General features: G+C 37.6%; 1 protein-coding gene across 1 annotated transcript in view; it reads left to right on the top strand.

Annotated features, from left to right (window-relative positions):
• The window catches only part of DSG4 (desmoglein 4), a 39,329-nt gene extending 26,441 nt beyond the window's left edge, over positions 1-12,888 (top strand). Inside the window, 6 exon segments of the mRNA XM_042909685.1 lie at positions 1,313-1,531; positions 4,828-5,133; positions 7,825-7,964; positions 8,117-8,180; positions 9,548-9,756; positions 12,121-12,888. Of these exon segments, the coding sequence (XP_042765619.1) occupies positions 1,313-1,531; positions 4,828-5,133; positions 7,825-7,964; positions 8,117-8,180; positions 9,548-9,756; positions 12,121-12,888 (1,706 nt within the window).
• Positions 12,889-19,322: the final 6,434 nt, after the last annotated feature.

Consider the following 19,322-nt stretch of genomic DNA (forward strand, 5'->3'; position numbering starts at 1 on the left):
CACTGAACTAACTTGTAACTGAGCTGCTTCTCACGGGAAAAGCTATTAAGCATTCCTTTTTGGTGATAGCAACAGGAGTTTATTTATTTACCAACAGTTAATCATTCTCTGAACAGTGCCTAGGAAACCAGCTACTACAGAACAAAACAGAAAAAGGTCAGTAACTAGAAAAGAAGAGAGAAAATAGGTGTTCTAGATATACACCTAATAGAAGATAGATACTGTAGGTTTGCACTGTTTATGTCTGAGCTCTACAGTAGCCAAAGAAAAAGATAAATGGGCAGTAAAAGATTTTAAAAGAAACCGTGATAATCCCCAAGTCATTATAGTCCGTACATTCTGGTCTTCATTCTGTGTCACTTCTAACACCTGCGTCAGTTATAGAAATATTACAGTCTTATTTGTTATCAGCATACTAGAAAGCCACTTCCTTAAAAGGACTCTAACCATGTTGATCACAGCCTATCTTTGCATGTTGGTCATATGTGAATATCTTCAAAAACTAGAATAAAAATTAGTCATCAAGTGATAAAGAGGGAGAAAAAAACTATCAAAATGTATCAACAGAAAACTAAAACAAGGGCTATTGTTTACTTGCCTAAGCAGAGTATCTGCATAGGCACAAGCCATCCAGACGGAAAAGTGAACTAAAAGTCCAGATTCAAATTTCTTGCTCTTCTGCCCTTCTAATAAACTATATTGACCCAAAATTTGTTTTGAATGGGTGAGGGAAAAAAACCTCATAGATTTATATTTGTTTTCAGAAGTGCCATTTCAGAGAGAAATAGCATCTAATGGATGGAATTAAAATAAATAGTAAAACAGAAAGAAAAAGCATACAGACAATTCTTTAATTTCAATTGTGGTTATTTTCCTACAAATACGGAAATCAATAAGCATCCTGAATGGAAGGCTCTAGACTGGACTGGGAGTCTTGTTTATGGGGACAACATAAGACTAGAAACTGTAAGCCTGTTTTGAAGGACATTTAATTTTGCATCTTGGGATGTGTAGGAGTTGGCTGAATGAAATGGAGGTGAAAAACATTTTGGGAAGAATGAATAGAATGCACAAGAGTCCTGGGTTAGGAAGAAATATGTTTCAAGAATTAAAAAGAAACCAGTGTGGCTGGAAGGTAGTGAGCAAAGACAAGAGTGGCTTCAGGTCATTGAAGTACGCAGGAACCCATCATGCACCACTTCAGGAGTCATTCATGCTATTCCTCTATGTTGTGGCATCATCATAGAATATAAGAAAGGATTTTCTCCCTGACACCATTTACCCCAATACTCATGATGCTTTGCTATTTCAGATGGCTCTGGGAAAACAGCAACAGGAACCATATGTATCGAAGTACCGGATGTTCATGATTACTGTCCAGTCATTTCTGCTGAAAGTAAATACATCTGCATTGCCTCTCCATCAATCCTTATCTCTGTTTATGATCATTCTTATGGGGCTCCCTTTACCTTCTGTGTGGCTGATCAGCCACCAGGGACAGCTGACTTATGGGATATCAGATCAATAAATGGTAAGTGGAATCCAAACTTGCTCAAACTTTAAGACCAAAAGCAAAAACAATTACCAAATAATTAGGCAAGTTATGTAATACTTTCTATCTCTGTTTCTAAGATTCTTGCCATATTCATATTAAATGAGAAAATCTTTCATATTCATACTTAGGATATTTGGAAAAATTTTAAACTGAAATAAAAGTAAACATGTTTTATCAATACTGCAATTACAAATATTAGTATGTAAATAATCACTTTATTTGCCATTTTATATGGTGTGCTAAACCAATATTTGAACAGTTTGAAATAGAGTCCTTCACTAACTCACCATATGTCGTAATTCCCTAAGCTAAATTATTTCGGGCAAATCACTTAAAAGTTTCTGCAACTCAAGTATTCCATAGATACAATTACATATTTTCTAATATCATAAGATCAATGCACATAAGTTCAATGAATTTTTTTCTAGAAATAATGATGAGCTCAGACTCTTTGTAAAGGTAAAAATTTAAATCCGAATTGCTCAATATGAGAAGAATGGTTAAGCAAACAGTAGTACATATATATTATTAAGGTGTAGTACACACGGAATTAAAATTAGAATTATGGGAGAATTGGGGTGCCTGGGTGGCTCAGTTGGTTAAGTGTCTGACTTCAGCTCAGGTCATGATCTCACGGTTTTTGAGCTCAAGCTCCGCGTTCGGCTCCGTGCTGACAGCTCAGAGCCTGGAGCCTGCTTCGGATTCTGGTGTGCGTGTCTCTCTCTCTGCCCTTTCCCCACTCATCCTCTTGTCTCTCTCTGTCTCAAAAATAAGCATTAAAAACAATTTTTTTTAAAAAGACGAAACTTAAAAAAATAAAAAATTTGCAAATTAAAAAAAAAAAGAATTATGTGAGAATTTAGATACAAGGAAATACATAAACCAAAGTACTTAAAGAGTAAAGATACCCAAGTAATATGTATGTTTGTGCTAACTGTTGCTATGTAAAAATAAATGCCTGAAATTGATTTTTAAAATGAAAGTAAATTTCAGAGAAGATAACGTTTTACATACCTTAGGTTCTATTTCCCTGAGATGTTAAATATACATAGAAATGAAATGCTATTAAGAGGACCTCATTTGGGCTACAATAGCTCCCTAATCTCATATTCATTTGAGGCAACAGTTAAAGATTTTTAGAGGGGTCAGTCCTCAGAGAGGAAACACTTCCCATCTCCCGAGGCCACTAAGCTTTTCCATTCGTAGAATGGAGAAACCCTAAGATGATGCCAGAAAACAGACCACCATTAAGCACTTAGTCAAAAGAGGAAATTAGGCAACTTGTTTCCATAATAAAACCTTTTGGCTCTTTTCCACAAAATCATTTCAATATTTTAAAAAGTTAAGCACATTAAAATAACCCCATTAAAAATCAAGACAACTTTTGGCGAGGATGTGGAGAAAGAGGATCTCTTTTGCATTGTTGGTGGGAATGCAAGCTGGTGCAGCCACTCTGGAAAACGGTATGGAGGGTCCTCAAAAAAATAAAAATAAAACTACCCTATGACCCAGCAACTGCACTACTAGGCATTTATCCAAGGGATACGGGTGTGCTGTTTCGAAGGGACACATGCACCCCCATGTTTATGGCAGCACTATCAACAATAGCCAAAGTAGGGAAAGAGCCCAAATGTCCATCGATGGATGAATGGATAAAGAAGATGTGGTATATATATATATATATATATATATATATATATATATATATATACACACAATGGAGTATTACTGGGCAATCAAAAAGAATGAAATCTTGCCATTTGCAACTATGTGGATGGAACTGGAGGGTATTATGCTAAGTGAAATTGTCAGAGAAAGACAGAAATCATATGACTTCATTCATATGAGGACTTTAAGAGATAAAACAGATGAGCATAAGGGAAGGGAAACAAAAATAATATAAAAACAGGGAAGGGGACAAAACAGAAGAGACTCATAAATATGGAGAACAAACTGAGGGTTGCTGGAGCATGGCGGGAGGGGGGATGGGCTAAATGGGTAAGGGGCACTAAGGAATCTACTCCTAAAATTATTGCTTCACTATATGCTAACTAATTTGGATGTAAATTTTAAAAAATAAAAAATAAAGTTTAAAAAAAAAAAAGAAACAAAAATCAAGACAACTTTGAATTCACCCTTCCTATGAAGTCCAATATGAAGTAAATAACTATGAAGTAAATAACAAGTACTAACCACTTTTTCCTCATTAAGATCCTAGATATTATGAGTAAAAATATAAGAAAAAAAAGGTTCTATGTGGAGGTTTGTAAAGGTATTCAAATTATATAATAGATTTGCCAGTAAAAAATATAATCACATTGGAGAGAATATTCTTAGAGTCCTGTTTCAATGTTGGTGTTAAAGAAAGGAATAAACTTTCACTTAATGTGCTATGGCATCACCTCATTCAACTCTTTGTGCATAGGCTATATTTTGGTAGACATAGCTGGCTTATCATATAGCTAAATGAAATTAATAAATAATAATACCTATAATTATTGCATGTTATGGATTAATCAATTAATATTCATGATTTAGGTGTACACTTAATCATCTCTAAGCCCTCCTTGGGTTGATAAATAAATTTCAACCTATGTTTTAAACAATAGTTTCTATACAAATTGATAGGCAATGGTAACTAAGAATTAGGAAAATAGTTATTGGAATAATTTAAATTTAAATGATAGGACAGCGATTTTGAATAAGAGATAAACAATAGTCTTCAGGAGGGTATTTGCAAACTGTAATCCTAAATAGAACACTTCCAATATTTCCTTTCAACTCAATATTCTTCATTCACTGGACAAATATTTATTGAGTACATATAATATGACAAATATTGTTGTTTTGGAAATAAGCAACAGGATCCCAGCCTGCTTCATAGAAATAACAATTCAGGGATGCCTGGGTGGCTCAGTCAGTTAAGTGTCCAACTCTTGACTTTGGCTCGGGTCATGATCTCACGGTCGTAGCGTTGAGCCCCCGTGCCTGGTTCTCTGCTGACAGTGTGGAGCCTGCTTGGAATTCTTTCTATCCCTCCCTCTCTGCTTTTCCCTCTCTCTCTCTCAAAATAAACTTAAAAAAAAAAAAGAAGAAATAATTAAGCAGCAAAAAGTATTGAACAATTCATTATAAATGTTTAAAAATTAAGTATAGGATGCCATATGACTAAGAGAGTATGAAAAACTCAGGCCCTGGGTTAGTCTTGGGTATTAGGAAGCATTATTCCAAGGAATTCCAATTTATTTTCTTTTTCCTCTCTTTCTTTTCAGCTACTTCTGCAATCCTGACGGCTGAGCAGCTTTTATACGCCACAGTTTACCAAATCCCAATCATCGTGAAGGACAGCTTTAACAGAGCATGTGAATTGCCACAGATCGTGGAGTTAGAGGCCTGTGATTGTGACTACAACCACATATGTTTGTACTCTAGTACCACAGGCATCAACACAGGGGATGGCAGCTTGGTTACCAGTGATATAGATGGGACCATCACTGAAGACCAAATTGAGGGTTCAAATGTTGGTCTTGGACCAACAGGCATTGGCATGATTGCCCTGGGACTCTTACTACTGCTTTGTAAGTACTGGATTGAATCTCCCTTTTCAGCACTTCTTCAAAATAAGAATGTAACCAGGCTCACTGGGATGCCTAGGTTAATTTGGCCATTTCTTTTTGGTATCTATAGCAATTCTTGTGGGAATTTGGAAGTAAACAATGGGGCTAATAAGGGCATGTGCTTGTTCAATAGTTACAGTTAGAGTCAGTGAGGGTCATAAAGATGAAAAACACAAGCAAATTCCTAAGTATAATACAGCAAAACATAGAGTAAATCCTAAAATGAAAAATTCAGCAAAGTGCATTAAGAGAGGTAGAAGCAATCAAGTCCAAGTGGGAAGGTTGGGAGTCTTTATGGAGAAGGTGGCTTCAAGCCAGGCCCTAAAAGCTAAAGGTTTTCTTAGAAGGAGGATGGTATCTGGGGAAATCTGAAAGGAATAAACCAATCATAAACAGGGACAGGGATGGTAGGGCACAGAACACTCAGGAAGTTGACAGGCTAAAAGGTAGGCTGGGAGCCGTCTGTAGGAATGTTCATGATAAGCCAAACATTCTGGGCTTCAGTCCACAGGCAATGAGAAATCAGTGAGGCTGTGTGAGATCAGGTGACCTGTTCATTCTGGTATAGCAGGAAGTAGGGAGAAGAGCCTAGAAGAGAGAATTAGCCTCTGGACTCTTGATAAGAGTATCTGCAAGTAGGACCATGGTCACAGGGATGTTGAAGTCCCTATGGAAACATCAAAAAGTGTCCTCCTCTCCTTACATGTTTTAAAACATGTAGGCCCTCAGAGGAGTAACACATTTTAGTTCCCTGCCCCAATACTTTAGATTTTGTGGAAATCAAAAATTGGATTCTACAATGCAATTTGACTAAATCCTTCAAACTAAAACATTAGCATGTTTCAATAGGTAAGTACAAACTAAAACATTATCATTCTGAGGAATGAAAAAATAACAAATGACTTTTGGGCAAACTTTATTTCTTAAAATAATATGAATTTGTAAGATAATACCAAGATCATGAGTGATTATCATAATGATATTGGAGATATTTTCCCAGAACATGACAAGAGCCGATGAGTCGAGGTGTCAGTTTGCCTTTAAGCCAGCAGGTCTCAGGGTGCCTGGGTGGCTTAGTCAATTAAGCATCTGACTTTTGCTCAGAGCATGATGTCGCAGTTTGTGAGTTCGAGCCCCACATCCGGCTCTGTGCTGACAGCTCAGAGCCTGAAGCCTGCTTCAGATTCTATGTCTCCTTCTCTCTGCCCCTCCCTGCTCATGCTCTCTCGCTCTCTCTCTCCCTTAAAAATAAATAAACATTAAAAAAAAATTAAGCTAGAGGTTCTCAATCCTAGCTGCACATTAGAATCATTGGAGGTCTTTTAATTAATCATGTTCAAGCAGGAATACTCAAAATGAGACCCAAGTTGTGGCATGTTTAAGCCCTCTAATGAAGCTAATGTGTAGTTCAGGGATAAACACCCAGAATTAGCCACATTCCCAGTGGACTAGCACTCAAAATTTCACCACTGTTCCTTACTCAGGCCAAGAAAGCACAAGAGTTGTTAAGTTGATTGTAGAATAGGAGGGGAAGACCCTTTTGGACAAAGTCATCGGTTCTCAGTGAAGAAGCCCAGGCTGTGTTTTGGGCGTGATAGTGAGAGGAGAGGTCCTTGCCCAAAACCTAATTCTCAAAGGGCCTTCATTTAAGACTTTTGATGTTTGCTCTGAGTGAGATTAACTGTTTCAGGGAAATCAGTAAAAAGCGCTGATTTAGCAGCTTTGACATTTTTCTTCCATACCTGTAATTAACTCAGTGGAACGCATGTTATACTAGGGCATTTAAAAGTATAAAAAACCACTAGAGGGGACCCAAAGAACTAAACTGAGTATATTCTAGAATCTTAGAAAACTTAAGAAATGTGTAAATTTCTGGATTAAAGTGTAGAACTGAAGTAAAGTTTCCATTATATTTTGTATACAAGATCTTAAAATAAATGTAAATAGCTCAATTAAATTTAGTGGGTGATATGTGGTTGGTTTTAAGGGTGATATGTGGTTGGTATAAGGCTGGAGGAAGAGTCCTATTTCTAGGTCCTGTAACTGAAACCTGTATTCAATCCTTTTGATTACATATACTGATTATGTATTTAACTTATAGTGTATATATGGTGTTTGGTTACACGGATTTGTATATATCGGTTTTTATATGGATTTGCAAATATATGTATATATATGTATAAGGCACCTGCACTTATACACATGCTCTTGGAGATAAGTACATATTTATTCATATGTGTACACAGGCTTGCAAATACATATACATATACAGATGACTATATGTGCACGCATATGCACATATAAATGCACATGCATGCACATGGGGGACTAGGAATCAGAATCCTGGATTCTTGAGTCTTGGAATCGAGGGTATAAAGGGCCTAATTTTTCTAATATATCAGGAGAGAACTCCGATTACATAATCCCAAATTCCCTTCAGTCCAGCTCTAAAAGTCTATGTGATTTGGTGGTTTTGTATTCATAAACATGGATCTATATATTCAACTCTTCAGGGAGAACTGATGCTTTCTTATATTTGTATTCATCCCTTTGGTTCTAAATATAATTCCACATGTTTCAAAAAATGATACATTCAGTGACTTCCTAAATTGAGCAACAATGTGTTAAGTCTCTATCCACTTTCTTGGGCAGTGGCGCCCCTCCTGCTCCTCATGTGTTGCTGCAAACGAAGACAGCCCGAAGGCCTGGGGACGAGGTTTGCTCCCGTGCCAGAAGGGGGAGATGGAGTGATGCAGGCCTGGGGGATAGAAGGGGCCCGCCCGGAGGACAGGGTGAGTGGATGGCCATGGTCCAGAGCGGGGTGGGGTTTCAGTGCAAGCGAGCATGTCTTGATAATTGCACGACACACAGAAAGAAAACTATGTCATTTGTTATGTGTTTAACATAAAGCATTTATTTCAAAAATGTTTCTCTTTCTTTTCAGGATGTGTCAAATATATGTGTACCAATGACAGCCTCTAATACCCAGGATCGTATAGATTCTTCTGGTCAGTGGACACCAAAATCTGTTTCTTGTTAAAGTTTGCAAAATTATTTAACCTGATTAATTTCATGTATAAGTACCTTTAAAAAAACAGTATATCTGCCAATACTTTTGGATGATAGCATAATGAGAGGGCAAGTAACATGTTTGAAGTCATCGCTTTACTTTTCTTAAACTACAGGCAGTGGAGTATGGCGTAGCAATTTGAAAGGCAAACTCTAGAACCAGAGTGTTTGAGTTTGATCCCCTGCTATGTGCTTGGGCGGCACTTAACCTCTCTGGGCCTCAATTTCCTTATCTTTGAAACTTAGTTTATGATAACACCTACTTCAAGGTGTCCCTGTAAAGAGCGATACACACACATATATACATATTATGTATGATATATAATGTTCTTACTATATATTATGTAAGTTACCTATAAATAACTTATATAATATATATCACAAAATATACACATATACATGTACATAAAATATGTATATATACATTAAAAATATACATTAGAATAGTGCCTTGCACAGACAGCTACTGGAGCCATTATTTGTAATAAAGCTGTTCAAAAATAATAATAATAATAATAATAAGAGAAAAGAAAAAGCAGCAAATATGCTCTTCTAATAATACACTGAAGAATTCTTCTTAAATCCATGCATTTGCATTTGATTAATTTCATGTATAAGTGCCTTTAAAAAAACAGTATATCTGCCAATGCAATCCATGCATTTGCCTCACCAGACTTATATTCTCCTAATTTACCAGTTCCATGTACACCTAGGAATACTGTAAAATATTCAACTAGTGGGCAATGAATGAACGAAGTAGAGAGGTCGTCCAATTCTAGGACAAACATGAGATTTCTCAGCAGTGCTTCCTCAGTATCCCAAACCAGACTCTGATGCAGAGTCTAAGGTGGCTGAACATTCCTGTGAAAGCCAGCTCTCCCTCCAGCACCGGTGGTGAGTGAGGACTGTTTCAGTTTCTGCTGGCCTTGCTGTGGAGCGGTCCTGAGGGGGGTGCAAGCCCTCTCACACAGGCCAGGGAGCTTGCCAGAGGCAGTGACAGAAGGACTGATGCAGACAGGCAGAGGCCCTGCTCCCCTTGGCTGGCTCCATACCTGTGAGTCTAGGGGATATTTTTGTGCAAATCAGAGGCCAATTCCAAAAGCTGGCTCCCTCTGTACCATTTACTGACTTTTATTTTATGAGGGAACTAAGACTGGGCAGATTTCAAATAGCTCCTGGCCTTGCTTTCCAGGACCTACTCACATGTGTGGTGGTGCAACATGGCAGACAGTGGCTAGCAGGGTTTGACATGGATGAACAGTGCGGACCACTCAAGCACTGTTCCACGAATGCTCTGTCCTTTCAGAAATCTACACTAACACCTACGCGGGCGGAGGAACGGTTGAAGGGGGTGTGTCAGGAGTGGAACTGAACACAGACCTTGTGACGGCCGCTGGCGTGGCGGCCGGAGGTTCAGCAGGAGCTCGACGGAGGAGGAGTTCCACAATAGGAACCCAGTGGGAATATGCAGACACGGGCCTGAACATGGCTTTCCTGGACAGTTATTTCTCTGAGGTAATCCCCCTGAACACGATTATACAAAATAGTCTTGACACTGAATGATAACAATGATGGCAATAGGTTCTTCTGAAATATATTCAGTTATTCTCAACTCTATTTCAATCCTGAATAAAAAGTATTTCATTTCTCCTTATAATACAGAAAGCCAATTTGCCAAAGCATTTCATATTCAACTGACATACATCCATCTTACTATCGTGGAAAAGGCTAGCATCTCTCATTATTCCCTACTTCATTTTTTCCCATTTTTCTGTCTTCTGTCTCTTGCTTTTACCACTTTGTTTCCCATAGCAGCAGCAAAACGGGAAGATCCTGATCAAGAAAAAAAAAAATGTATGCATGTCCTCTCTTTATGGTGTCCTTCCTACCCTGCAGGTACCTCCAATGAAAGGAGAAAAAAATAAATTAAAAACCAGGACTGGGAAAGGAAGAGAATGATAACTCAGAAACAGAGTATCATCATGACTTGGTGATAGATCAGGGCCTAGAACCCCGGTCTCCTATTCTCTATCCAGTGCCCCATCCCCAAGGGATACGTGTCCCTCACTAAGAGAAGGGATCATGGGTCTGAGCATTCCAAAGAAGAAAGCTCCATAGGCATTGGGTTGGCCTGACAGGGTGGCACAAAGGGTAAATAAATCCCCTGTGAATCCCTAGTTAGTATGTTTATTTCATTTAATAGCAATCCATTTCATCTCATATTTCAACTAGCCTGTTTTATTCCATATATGGTAATACATGAGTTATTACCTGCTATTAACAACAACAACAAAAAATGTTAAGGATGTTGTTGTAAATGTAAGCTATTCCCTAAAATTGGTGATTACAAATACCATCACATGAACAGTATTGATTATTTAGATGAGTGATAGATATCACTAAGTACACCCAATAAATGGGCACAAATTATGTGTCATAGAAATGACATAGAAATTATATTTAATGAATCATTCATAAAATTCACAGTAACATTAAAAGAGCCTTACCTTTAATGTCCTTTGATTTTTCAAAATTTTTCCTTTGATTACAATTGGTGCCTGATACATTAAATCTCAGGGTTTGTAAGTTCGAGCCCCACATCGCGCTCTGCACTAACAATGCAGGAGTCTACTTAGGATTCTTTCCTTCTCTCTGCCCCTCTCCCACTCTCTCTCTCAAAACAAACAAACAAACAAAAAACCCAAAAACAAACAAACAAAAAACTTTTAAAAAACGGCACTAGGTTTCAGAGGTGGTGAGATGCAGCCTCTCCCCCTACAAGATAAAACCTCTGCAGAACGTACAGTGTTTCTTTTCTGCCATGTTTTACACCACCACCCTCCACCCCCACAGCCAACTTGTGCCCCCGACAAGGGGGATTATCCTCTTACTGAGGTGTCACTTGAAAATATTAAGCGGCATGTTTATGGTAATACCAAACTCATGAATAATTGCTTTCAAGACTTAAAACCATCCATTTCTAATGGTAGAATTTAGAATCTCGCATAGACCAGAGGGTAAGCAGCATGATGTAGGGTAAAAAAGATAGTTGGATTTGAGGTAGCATTCTATGATTATTTGAGTCTGGGGCACGCCATTCACTCTCTCTGGGCTTTCAGTTACCTTATTTATGAAACAGAGAGGGGATAAGATTATGTCAGGCCCCGTAGGATTTCACGGAACCCAACAAGAGCCATAGCAGCTGGAGGAGAGCAGCCACCTCATCGTCTTCCCACAGAGAAGTTCCCTTTCATTAGTTCCATATACAGGGCTCCTACCTAGCATTACATTCAAAGGGTCCATCATTAAAAATAATTTGAAAGTCACAGTAGATAACCTTTTAGTGCCTTCTTCCTGTTAACCTAACTCCAAAGACATCTTGGCTCTCTTTGCTTCGGTCATGTAAAACCACTGAACATTTGGACATAAGTCTCTGAAGCTTAAAGATACTGACATGTTTATACATGCTTTTATTCCAAGTTGATCAAATATCTCTCCTTAAATAAATAACATGTTGAACATAACTAAATATATTTTGTTATTTCTAGACCCCTCAAAAACAAAAGACTATAAATCCAAAAAGTTAAAACATTGTCTGACAAATTCAGATTGCCAAAATCTGAATAAAATGCAGAAACTATTATTTGTTAGCTTTCAAATAAGAGCAGTTCACATTGCTTCAGATTCTATACACCATTAGTGCCCTCTGATCTCCTTTAAAAATTCCAATTATTTAGAAATACAGCGAAAAATCGTGTTTTTTTCAGTTCATTCCATTATAATCTTCTCAGATCAGACATCTCTAAAGCATTGTTGTCATTCTTTGGTTATTTTAAAGGAAAAGTAACTTTTAACTTCCTGTTTTTCCTCTAATTTTAGAAAGCGTATGCTTATGCAGATGAAGATGAATGTCGGCCTGCAAACGACTGCTTGCTCATTTATGACCACGAGGGAGTAGGGTCTCCTGTTGGCTCCATTGGTTGTTGCAGTTGGATTGTGGATGATTTAGATGAAAGCTACATGGAAACTTTAGACCCAAAATTTAGGACTCTGGCTGAAATCTGCTTAGACACAGAAATTGAACCATTTCCTTCACAGCAGGCCTGTATACCTATCAGTACTGACCTGCCTTTGCTGGGGCCTAATTATTTTGTTAATGAATCTTCAGGAATGACCCTCTCAGAAGCTGAATTCCAGGCAGAAATGGCAATACCGGAACCCATGATCCACGGGGATATCGTAGTGACAGAGACTTATACAACAGCTGACCCATGTGTGCAACCCACAACAATTGTTTTCGATCCTCAGCTTGCACCCAGTGTTGTAGTGACCGAAACAGTAATGGCACCTGTCTATGATGTTCAAGGGAATATCTGCATACCTGCTGAGTTAGCCAACACGCACAATGTAATCTATGCCGAGAGAGTGCTGTCTAGTCCTGGTATGCCTGACACGAGCAATGGTAGCATGACTGATGGCTGTATGGGGCCTGTAATGAGTGGCAGTATTTTGGTAGGGCCAGAAATTCAAGTGACACAAATGATGAGTCCCAACATTCACGTAAGTCAAACCACTGGCTCCACATCTCCAATGACATCTCGACACAGAGTAACACGATATAGTAACATACATTACTCCCAACAGTAAGTGCTTTTGGTCAGTATTCTATATGGACACCTTCCACCTAGTGATCACCAACATATCCATCAAAGATGTATAATGTAGTATATTTAACATTTTAGCAGCCGACAAATATTTGAACATTCTAAGATCAATGCCACTCTTTGAATATATCTTTGGGGCGGGGGGAGAATATGGCTAAGCACTTTAGATAAGCCTTTTGTAATTCTTTCTGGTTTTAAATAATGTGCCAAAAAACTTAAAGAAAATGTTTTCTATCCTTTGATACCATCTAATAAATAGCACATAACTCATAAGGTGAATCTTAGAGGTCTTCAGCCCCATAGGACTGGTCATGTAAGCCAGGATGCTCTTGTTCTTGGAGGTTGCAAAAGAAATCTTGCCTGCATTTGCCAGGCAAATACCTTTAGAGAAATATTTCTATTAAAAATTTTTAATTGAAAAAGTGAATGAAGTATACATTTCTGAAAGAAGATTTAAAAGGAAAATAGAGCATCTATCATTAGACATCTGAAGTCATTTGTTCGGTTTCTCAAGATATGCAATATTTAGGGCATGGTTAATATAATACAGGGAAAGTGTTTGCCAGCTGAATGCACCACTGAAAATGGTTCACCGAAAAGAATTATATATATATAGATAGATAGATAGATATGCATATATACATAAATCAATATGGATGAATGTGTATCGCACTTTATTGATTTATATCAGTAACTGTAAAATAATTTATGATAGTCAAAAGAATTATGACAATGATGGAGTATAAACAGTTCTTAGGGAAAGTATTAGAGTATTTCCTTCTTAAGGGGAATGTTTTCTCTATTCTTGCTAATTATGTCAAAAAACCATATGAAATATAGTTTACTCGGTTTCAGTGACCTGAGTCATAGAGCTTTCATTTGGCAATCAGATATTCTCCAAAGCACCTCTGTAGTCATGCACGTATTCAACAATATTTACTTAGAAGCTATTATGTGTGGAGTGTTGGTCTTGTCTCCGTCAATATATAGGGGAAGAAGACAAACATGATTTCTCACTTCATAGAACTTCTAACTCATTTCTAGACTTAAAACCCTGGGGATACAGCTTTGGGTTCCTACCAAGAATAAGTAACAAAATATTTAAGTCCACTACCAAGTTGTGTTTCTCTTTTTAACATTGCTGCTCCTGCTGAATGAATGAAATGGAAACACTTGCACAGATAGCTACTCCTTGTAGGTATAAAGTGGGCTTGTGAAAGAGAGGTTCTAGCAAGATAGTTTTATTTAATTCTGTAACATATGTAAACTGTATAGTGGTAACTATAATATGACCAGTAAGACAATGTAAATGAAATAAACTTATTGTCAGGGCTTATTCCTTTTGGAAGGAAATAACCGCATTGCTTCTTGATTTGTTCCTTTATAACTAAAACTACTGTAGAACTTGGAGCATCACACATAACCTCTTGTCCAATTCTCTTATTTTACAGAAGAGGAATCTAGAACTAGAGAGGTAAAATGACCACAACCTGCTAGTTGTGGTACAAAACCTTGAGGCCATTGCTTGGGCACTCTGGCCAGTGTTTCAATGTTATAACCTCATCAGACACGGAGAGGATCTAGTTTGGTCTGTTGCAGGGTCTTTGCTATTTCCTACTTGGAAGAAAAACTATCTCTCAAAAAAAAAAAAAAAATGGGTTTTGTGAAGTTTAAATGCTGAATGGCTACAACGGTATAATGCCAGAAGGTTATTTACATGTTTTCTCATCTTTTCCAAATCATGTGTGTTACCAGTTGTTATAGTCATTCTTTACCGTAGTTATTCACAACCAAGATTCTGCTACATTTCATAACTCTATAATTTGACGAATCCATAGGGTAGCCAAGGAGCATCAGTACCATGGTCATTTTAACAGTCCCAGCCATGTAACATCTCTCATGCACTCAGTCCTGTGGCATATCCTGATGTGGATATTCTGCTTTTGAACTTTGCATGTTATTGGGACAATAATTTTTTAAATTATGAAAAAAAACTAGTAAATAATTAAATGTAAGGTGCTAACAGTATTAAAACTGAAAATACTTTAAGACTGAGAAATTAAGAAAATAGTACTAAGCATAAGAATTTCACCGAAATCTCTTGTGAGAAGGGTAAGAAAATTTCTTTGTGAACTTTTCCTTCCATCAATACACAAAGATTTAAGGGTGCTTCCAAAAGAGAAAATGTACATCTGGTGGATGTTTTCCCTTACACTATTCATGGAAACAAGACCGGAACCATTTCATTTTCTCTTTTAACATTATCAGTGAGGAGAACTCCATCATTCCAAGACGGTCAGTATCACTCATATATGACTTAAATTTCTGAAATTGGTATATTTTTAAAATATCAAACAAAACAGAAAGTGGAAAGCAAGATTTCCCCTTCACTGCTGAAGAGCTAGGATACTGATTTATCTAGGAGATAAAGCTGATATAGCATTTATTTTAAGGTTTGAAAATGAACCCAGAAGCCCAAGAAATGAGATCTAATGAATAAATATAATAATGTGTAATTTCAGTCATATCTCTCACCCTATGCAATTACCTGTAGAGAAAGCATTCAAATGCATAAATGGGTTCGCTCAGAAAAGTCTTGTTAGGTGAAGGGAGAGGAAGACATTAAGAAGACAGAGTATTTATAACCTTGTTTCCAAAAAAAATTATTTAAAAAAATTTCCTCTTTTGGATTAGATATTTCTGATTGCAATGTATTCCTGAATGTAATAGTGTTTTATATATGTCTTCAATAAAAAATATGTGATAAGGAAAGAAACATTTCATTTTCTCTTTGGTGCATGTAGTGTTCTACACGCAAACATACATCCAGAAAACCTTTTTCCCATCGTGTTACTAGGTGATTATCATCTCTATCATGATGTATATAATACAGGAGCATGGATTCATTTGTAAAATGAAATTCAGAATAATTCATTTACTCACCAATGGTAAAATTTCTCAGTAAAATCATTATTTTCTTAGTAGATGCTCACTATAAACGTTAGTTTAGTCAACAAGTCAACTGAATAAATTCCAGAAATTGCTCTAAACACTGTATGCGTTACAGAATTAAATATCCTCTTTTCCCACTGGATTTAAATTCAATAAAATTATCATTATTGTTCCTCTTTTACCAGAGGTACTAATTTCTGTTGAAGTAAGAAAAGAATAATTAATTTCAATAAGGGGAATTAAGGAAGGCTCCTTGAAGATGGTGAGATCTGGGCTAGGCCAAATAGAATGTCATCTGACAGGGATTCCAAAGGCATAAAAACTAAAAACAGCATATTCAAAGAATATTAAGTGGTCAAATTAAATATAATAAAAAAAAGTCTGAAACAAAATAGGCATTATAAAATTATTTCATAGTCAGCCATTTTATATGATGTTTACTATACCAATTACTCAGAATATATTAGCCTATTGAATTCTTAAAACCACACTACACGGTATGACTGATATCCACGTCATACATGAAGACACTAAAGCAAAAAGAATTTCTTATTTTTATGTTAGAGCTTAATTGAGTAGCAGGATTAAGATTCAAACCCAGGATGGCCTACTCTTATTATTTTTTTTTAATTTTTTAATGTTTATTTTTGACAGAGAGAGACAGAGCATGAGCCAGGAGGGGCAGAGAGAGAGGGACACACAGAATCTGAAGCAGTCTCTAGGATCCAAGCTGTCAGCACAAAGCCGAACACAGGGCTTGAAATCACGAACTACGAGATCATGACCTGAGCTAAAGTCGAACGCTTAACTGACTGAACCACCCAGGTGCCCCAGGCCTACTCTTGTTCTTAATCTTCGAATTCTTTTGACCTAATTCTGAAAGGATATGTGAGAAAGGCACATGGTAAAGAATCCTGAATCCCATTAGGGGTTTGGTTTTAACTTGGTATAAAATGAGGAACAAACGAAATTTTGTGTGCTGGTAAATGGTCAAATGGTGTTATTTTATGAGATGACACTGGGGAAGCCACCAGGAGTCCTCATGATAGTTGGTGTGTTGTTGATTACAGAGATGCCCTTGAGGCCAGATTACTGAGGCAGAGAGCCTAGGATCTTATGAAAAGGCAACATTCCAGGGTGAGCCTGGTGGCTCTAAAGCATCAGAGATCCTCTTGGACAACCACTGCAATGAGCAGGTATATGCTGGGTGGTCTAAAGTGACCGCAATCAGGGGCGCCTGGGTGGCTCATATGGTTGGACATTTGACTTTTGATTTCAGCTCAGGTCATGATTTCACAGTTCGTGGGATCGAGCCCTGTGTCGGACTCTATGCTGACAATGTAGAACCTGCTTGGGATTCTCTCTCTCCCTCTCTCTCTCTCTGCCCCTCCCCTGCTCATGCTGCTTCTCTCTCTCTCTCTCTCTCTCTCTCTCTCTCTCTTATAAATAAACCTAAAAATTTTTTTAATATTTAAAAAAATTGTTTTTCAATGTTTATTTATTTTTGAGACAGAGAGAGACAGAACACGAGCAGGGAGGGGTAAAGAGAGGGAGACACAGAATCTGAAGCAGGCTCCAGGCTCCAAGCTGTCAGCGCAGAGCCCAACGTGGAACTCACAAGCCATGAGATCATGACCTGAGCCGAAGTCGGAGGCTTAACTGACTGAACCACCCAGGGACCCCAGTTAATATTTAAAGTGACTCCAAAGTTTTTCTACACTGAATGCCTTTTACTTTTTTTTTTTTTTTAACTTTAAGTGAGATGCATGGACTATTTTCAGTTTCTAGAATAGGGCATGCTTTTTCATACCTCTGTCACTCTGCCCCTCCCCGGTTCTTTTACCTGGAGCCCTCTTCACTCTCCTCATCTAAGTAGCTTGTTTCTCCTTACCCTTCAACACTCACCTCAAGCATTGCCACTTCTTGGGAGCATTTCCTGATATCTCTTTCACAGCCCCAACCTGCTGGCTTAGCTAAGTCTCCTTTACTCCCACCAGCAACACGCTGTTTGTCCTATGCCTATCAGCCTGTGAGCGCCTTGAGAACAAGGGCACTGCTTTTCTCCAGGATTAACAGAATGTCTAGGACACAGCATGCACTCATTAATCTTAGAAGTGAAGAAAACGAGGTTAGAGTGGGAGAGAGCCAAAGCATAAGAGACTCTTAAAAACTGAGAACAAACTGAGGGGCATTGAAGAGGGCATCTTTTGGGATGAGCACTGGGTGTTGTATGGAAACCAATTTGACAATAAATTTCATATATATATAAAAAAAAGAAGTGAAGAATATAGTCCAATTCTCTCAGGCATCTAAAAGGAAATGTCTGCAATTCAACAACATTGCCTTTTGATAGCAGCCCTTTGAATGATCTTTGAAATGCTTGTGTAAATGCCACTCTTAGCAAGAAAATGCAAGTATATAACTCACAAAGACAGTTAATTTCAGGAGAAATTTACCTTTTGCAGAAAAAGTAATAAAGCTATTGAAAACCTCGTGTGCTTTTTGAAAGAAGCTATGTTATAGCTGAATAAAATAAATGTTAAAATGTTACAGAGAAAGAGATTTTAGGCAGGATAAATACTTCAGAAGAAAGTTAAAATTTCTGAAACTTTGAGAGGCTGCTGATAATAAGGTTACCTTTCATTAGAGCAATTGATTGTGGGTTTTTTCTCTTTCAAAACCATGTATTCCATGTAAGTTTGGTAACAAAATGTGTGTGTGTGTGTGTGTGTGTATGTGTGTAAGTCATAGAGTATACAGCAAGAAATATAGAGTTCCTAATATTAAGATAAAAGTTCTTAACTTTTCATCAAAACAACCATGAAAATCAAATAAATGAACTCTAAAAATTACACTTATTTGTTACATGGAAAAAAACCTTCCCAGAAAGGTTCTTAACTTTTCATCAAAACAACCACGAAAATCAAATAAATGAACCCTAAAAATTGCACGTATTTGTTACATGGAAAATAACTCATTCCCAAAAAAACTCATTTACTGTCACTAAATATGGTACAACTTCTTGAACATTGCAATGTTCCAATGGTTGTTACAATATTTTAAACATGGACTAAATATGAAGCACAGGTAATGAAAATTAATTTGCTAAGACAACTTCTTTAAATTCTATTTCAACTTGTTTGAAATGACAGTAAGACTGAAGAAACAATTCACATTGGGAAGGGATCCCTGGCAGGGGGGTGCTGGTGCTTTTGTGGATTGCTAAGAAAGTAAATAAACAAAAGATTGTAAGTGTCTTACCATTTTAAAAAATAATAAAGGGGGCGCCTGGGTGGCGCAGTCGGTTAAGCGTCCGACTTCAGCCAGGTCACGATCTCCCGGTCCGTGAGTTCGAGCCCCGCGTCAGGCTCTGGGCTGATGGCTCGGAGCCTGGAGCCTGTTTCCGATTCTGTGTCTCCCTCTCTCTCTGCCCCTCCCCCGTTCATGCTCTGTCTCTCTCTGTCC

The sequence above is a fragment of the Panthera leo genome, chromosome D3 (assembly GCF_018350215.1).
Source record: "Panthera leo isolate Ple1 chromosome D3, P.leo_Ple1_pat1.1, whole genome shotgun sequence".
Taxonomy (NCBI): Eukaryota; Metazoa; Chordata; class Mammalia; order Carnivora; family Felidae; genus Panthera; species Panthera leo.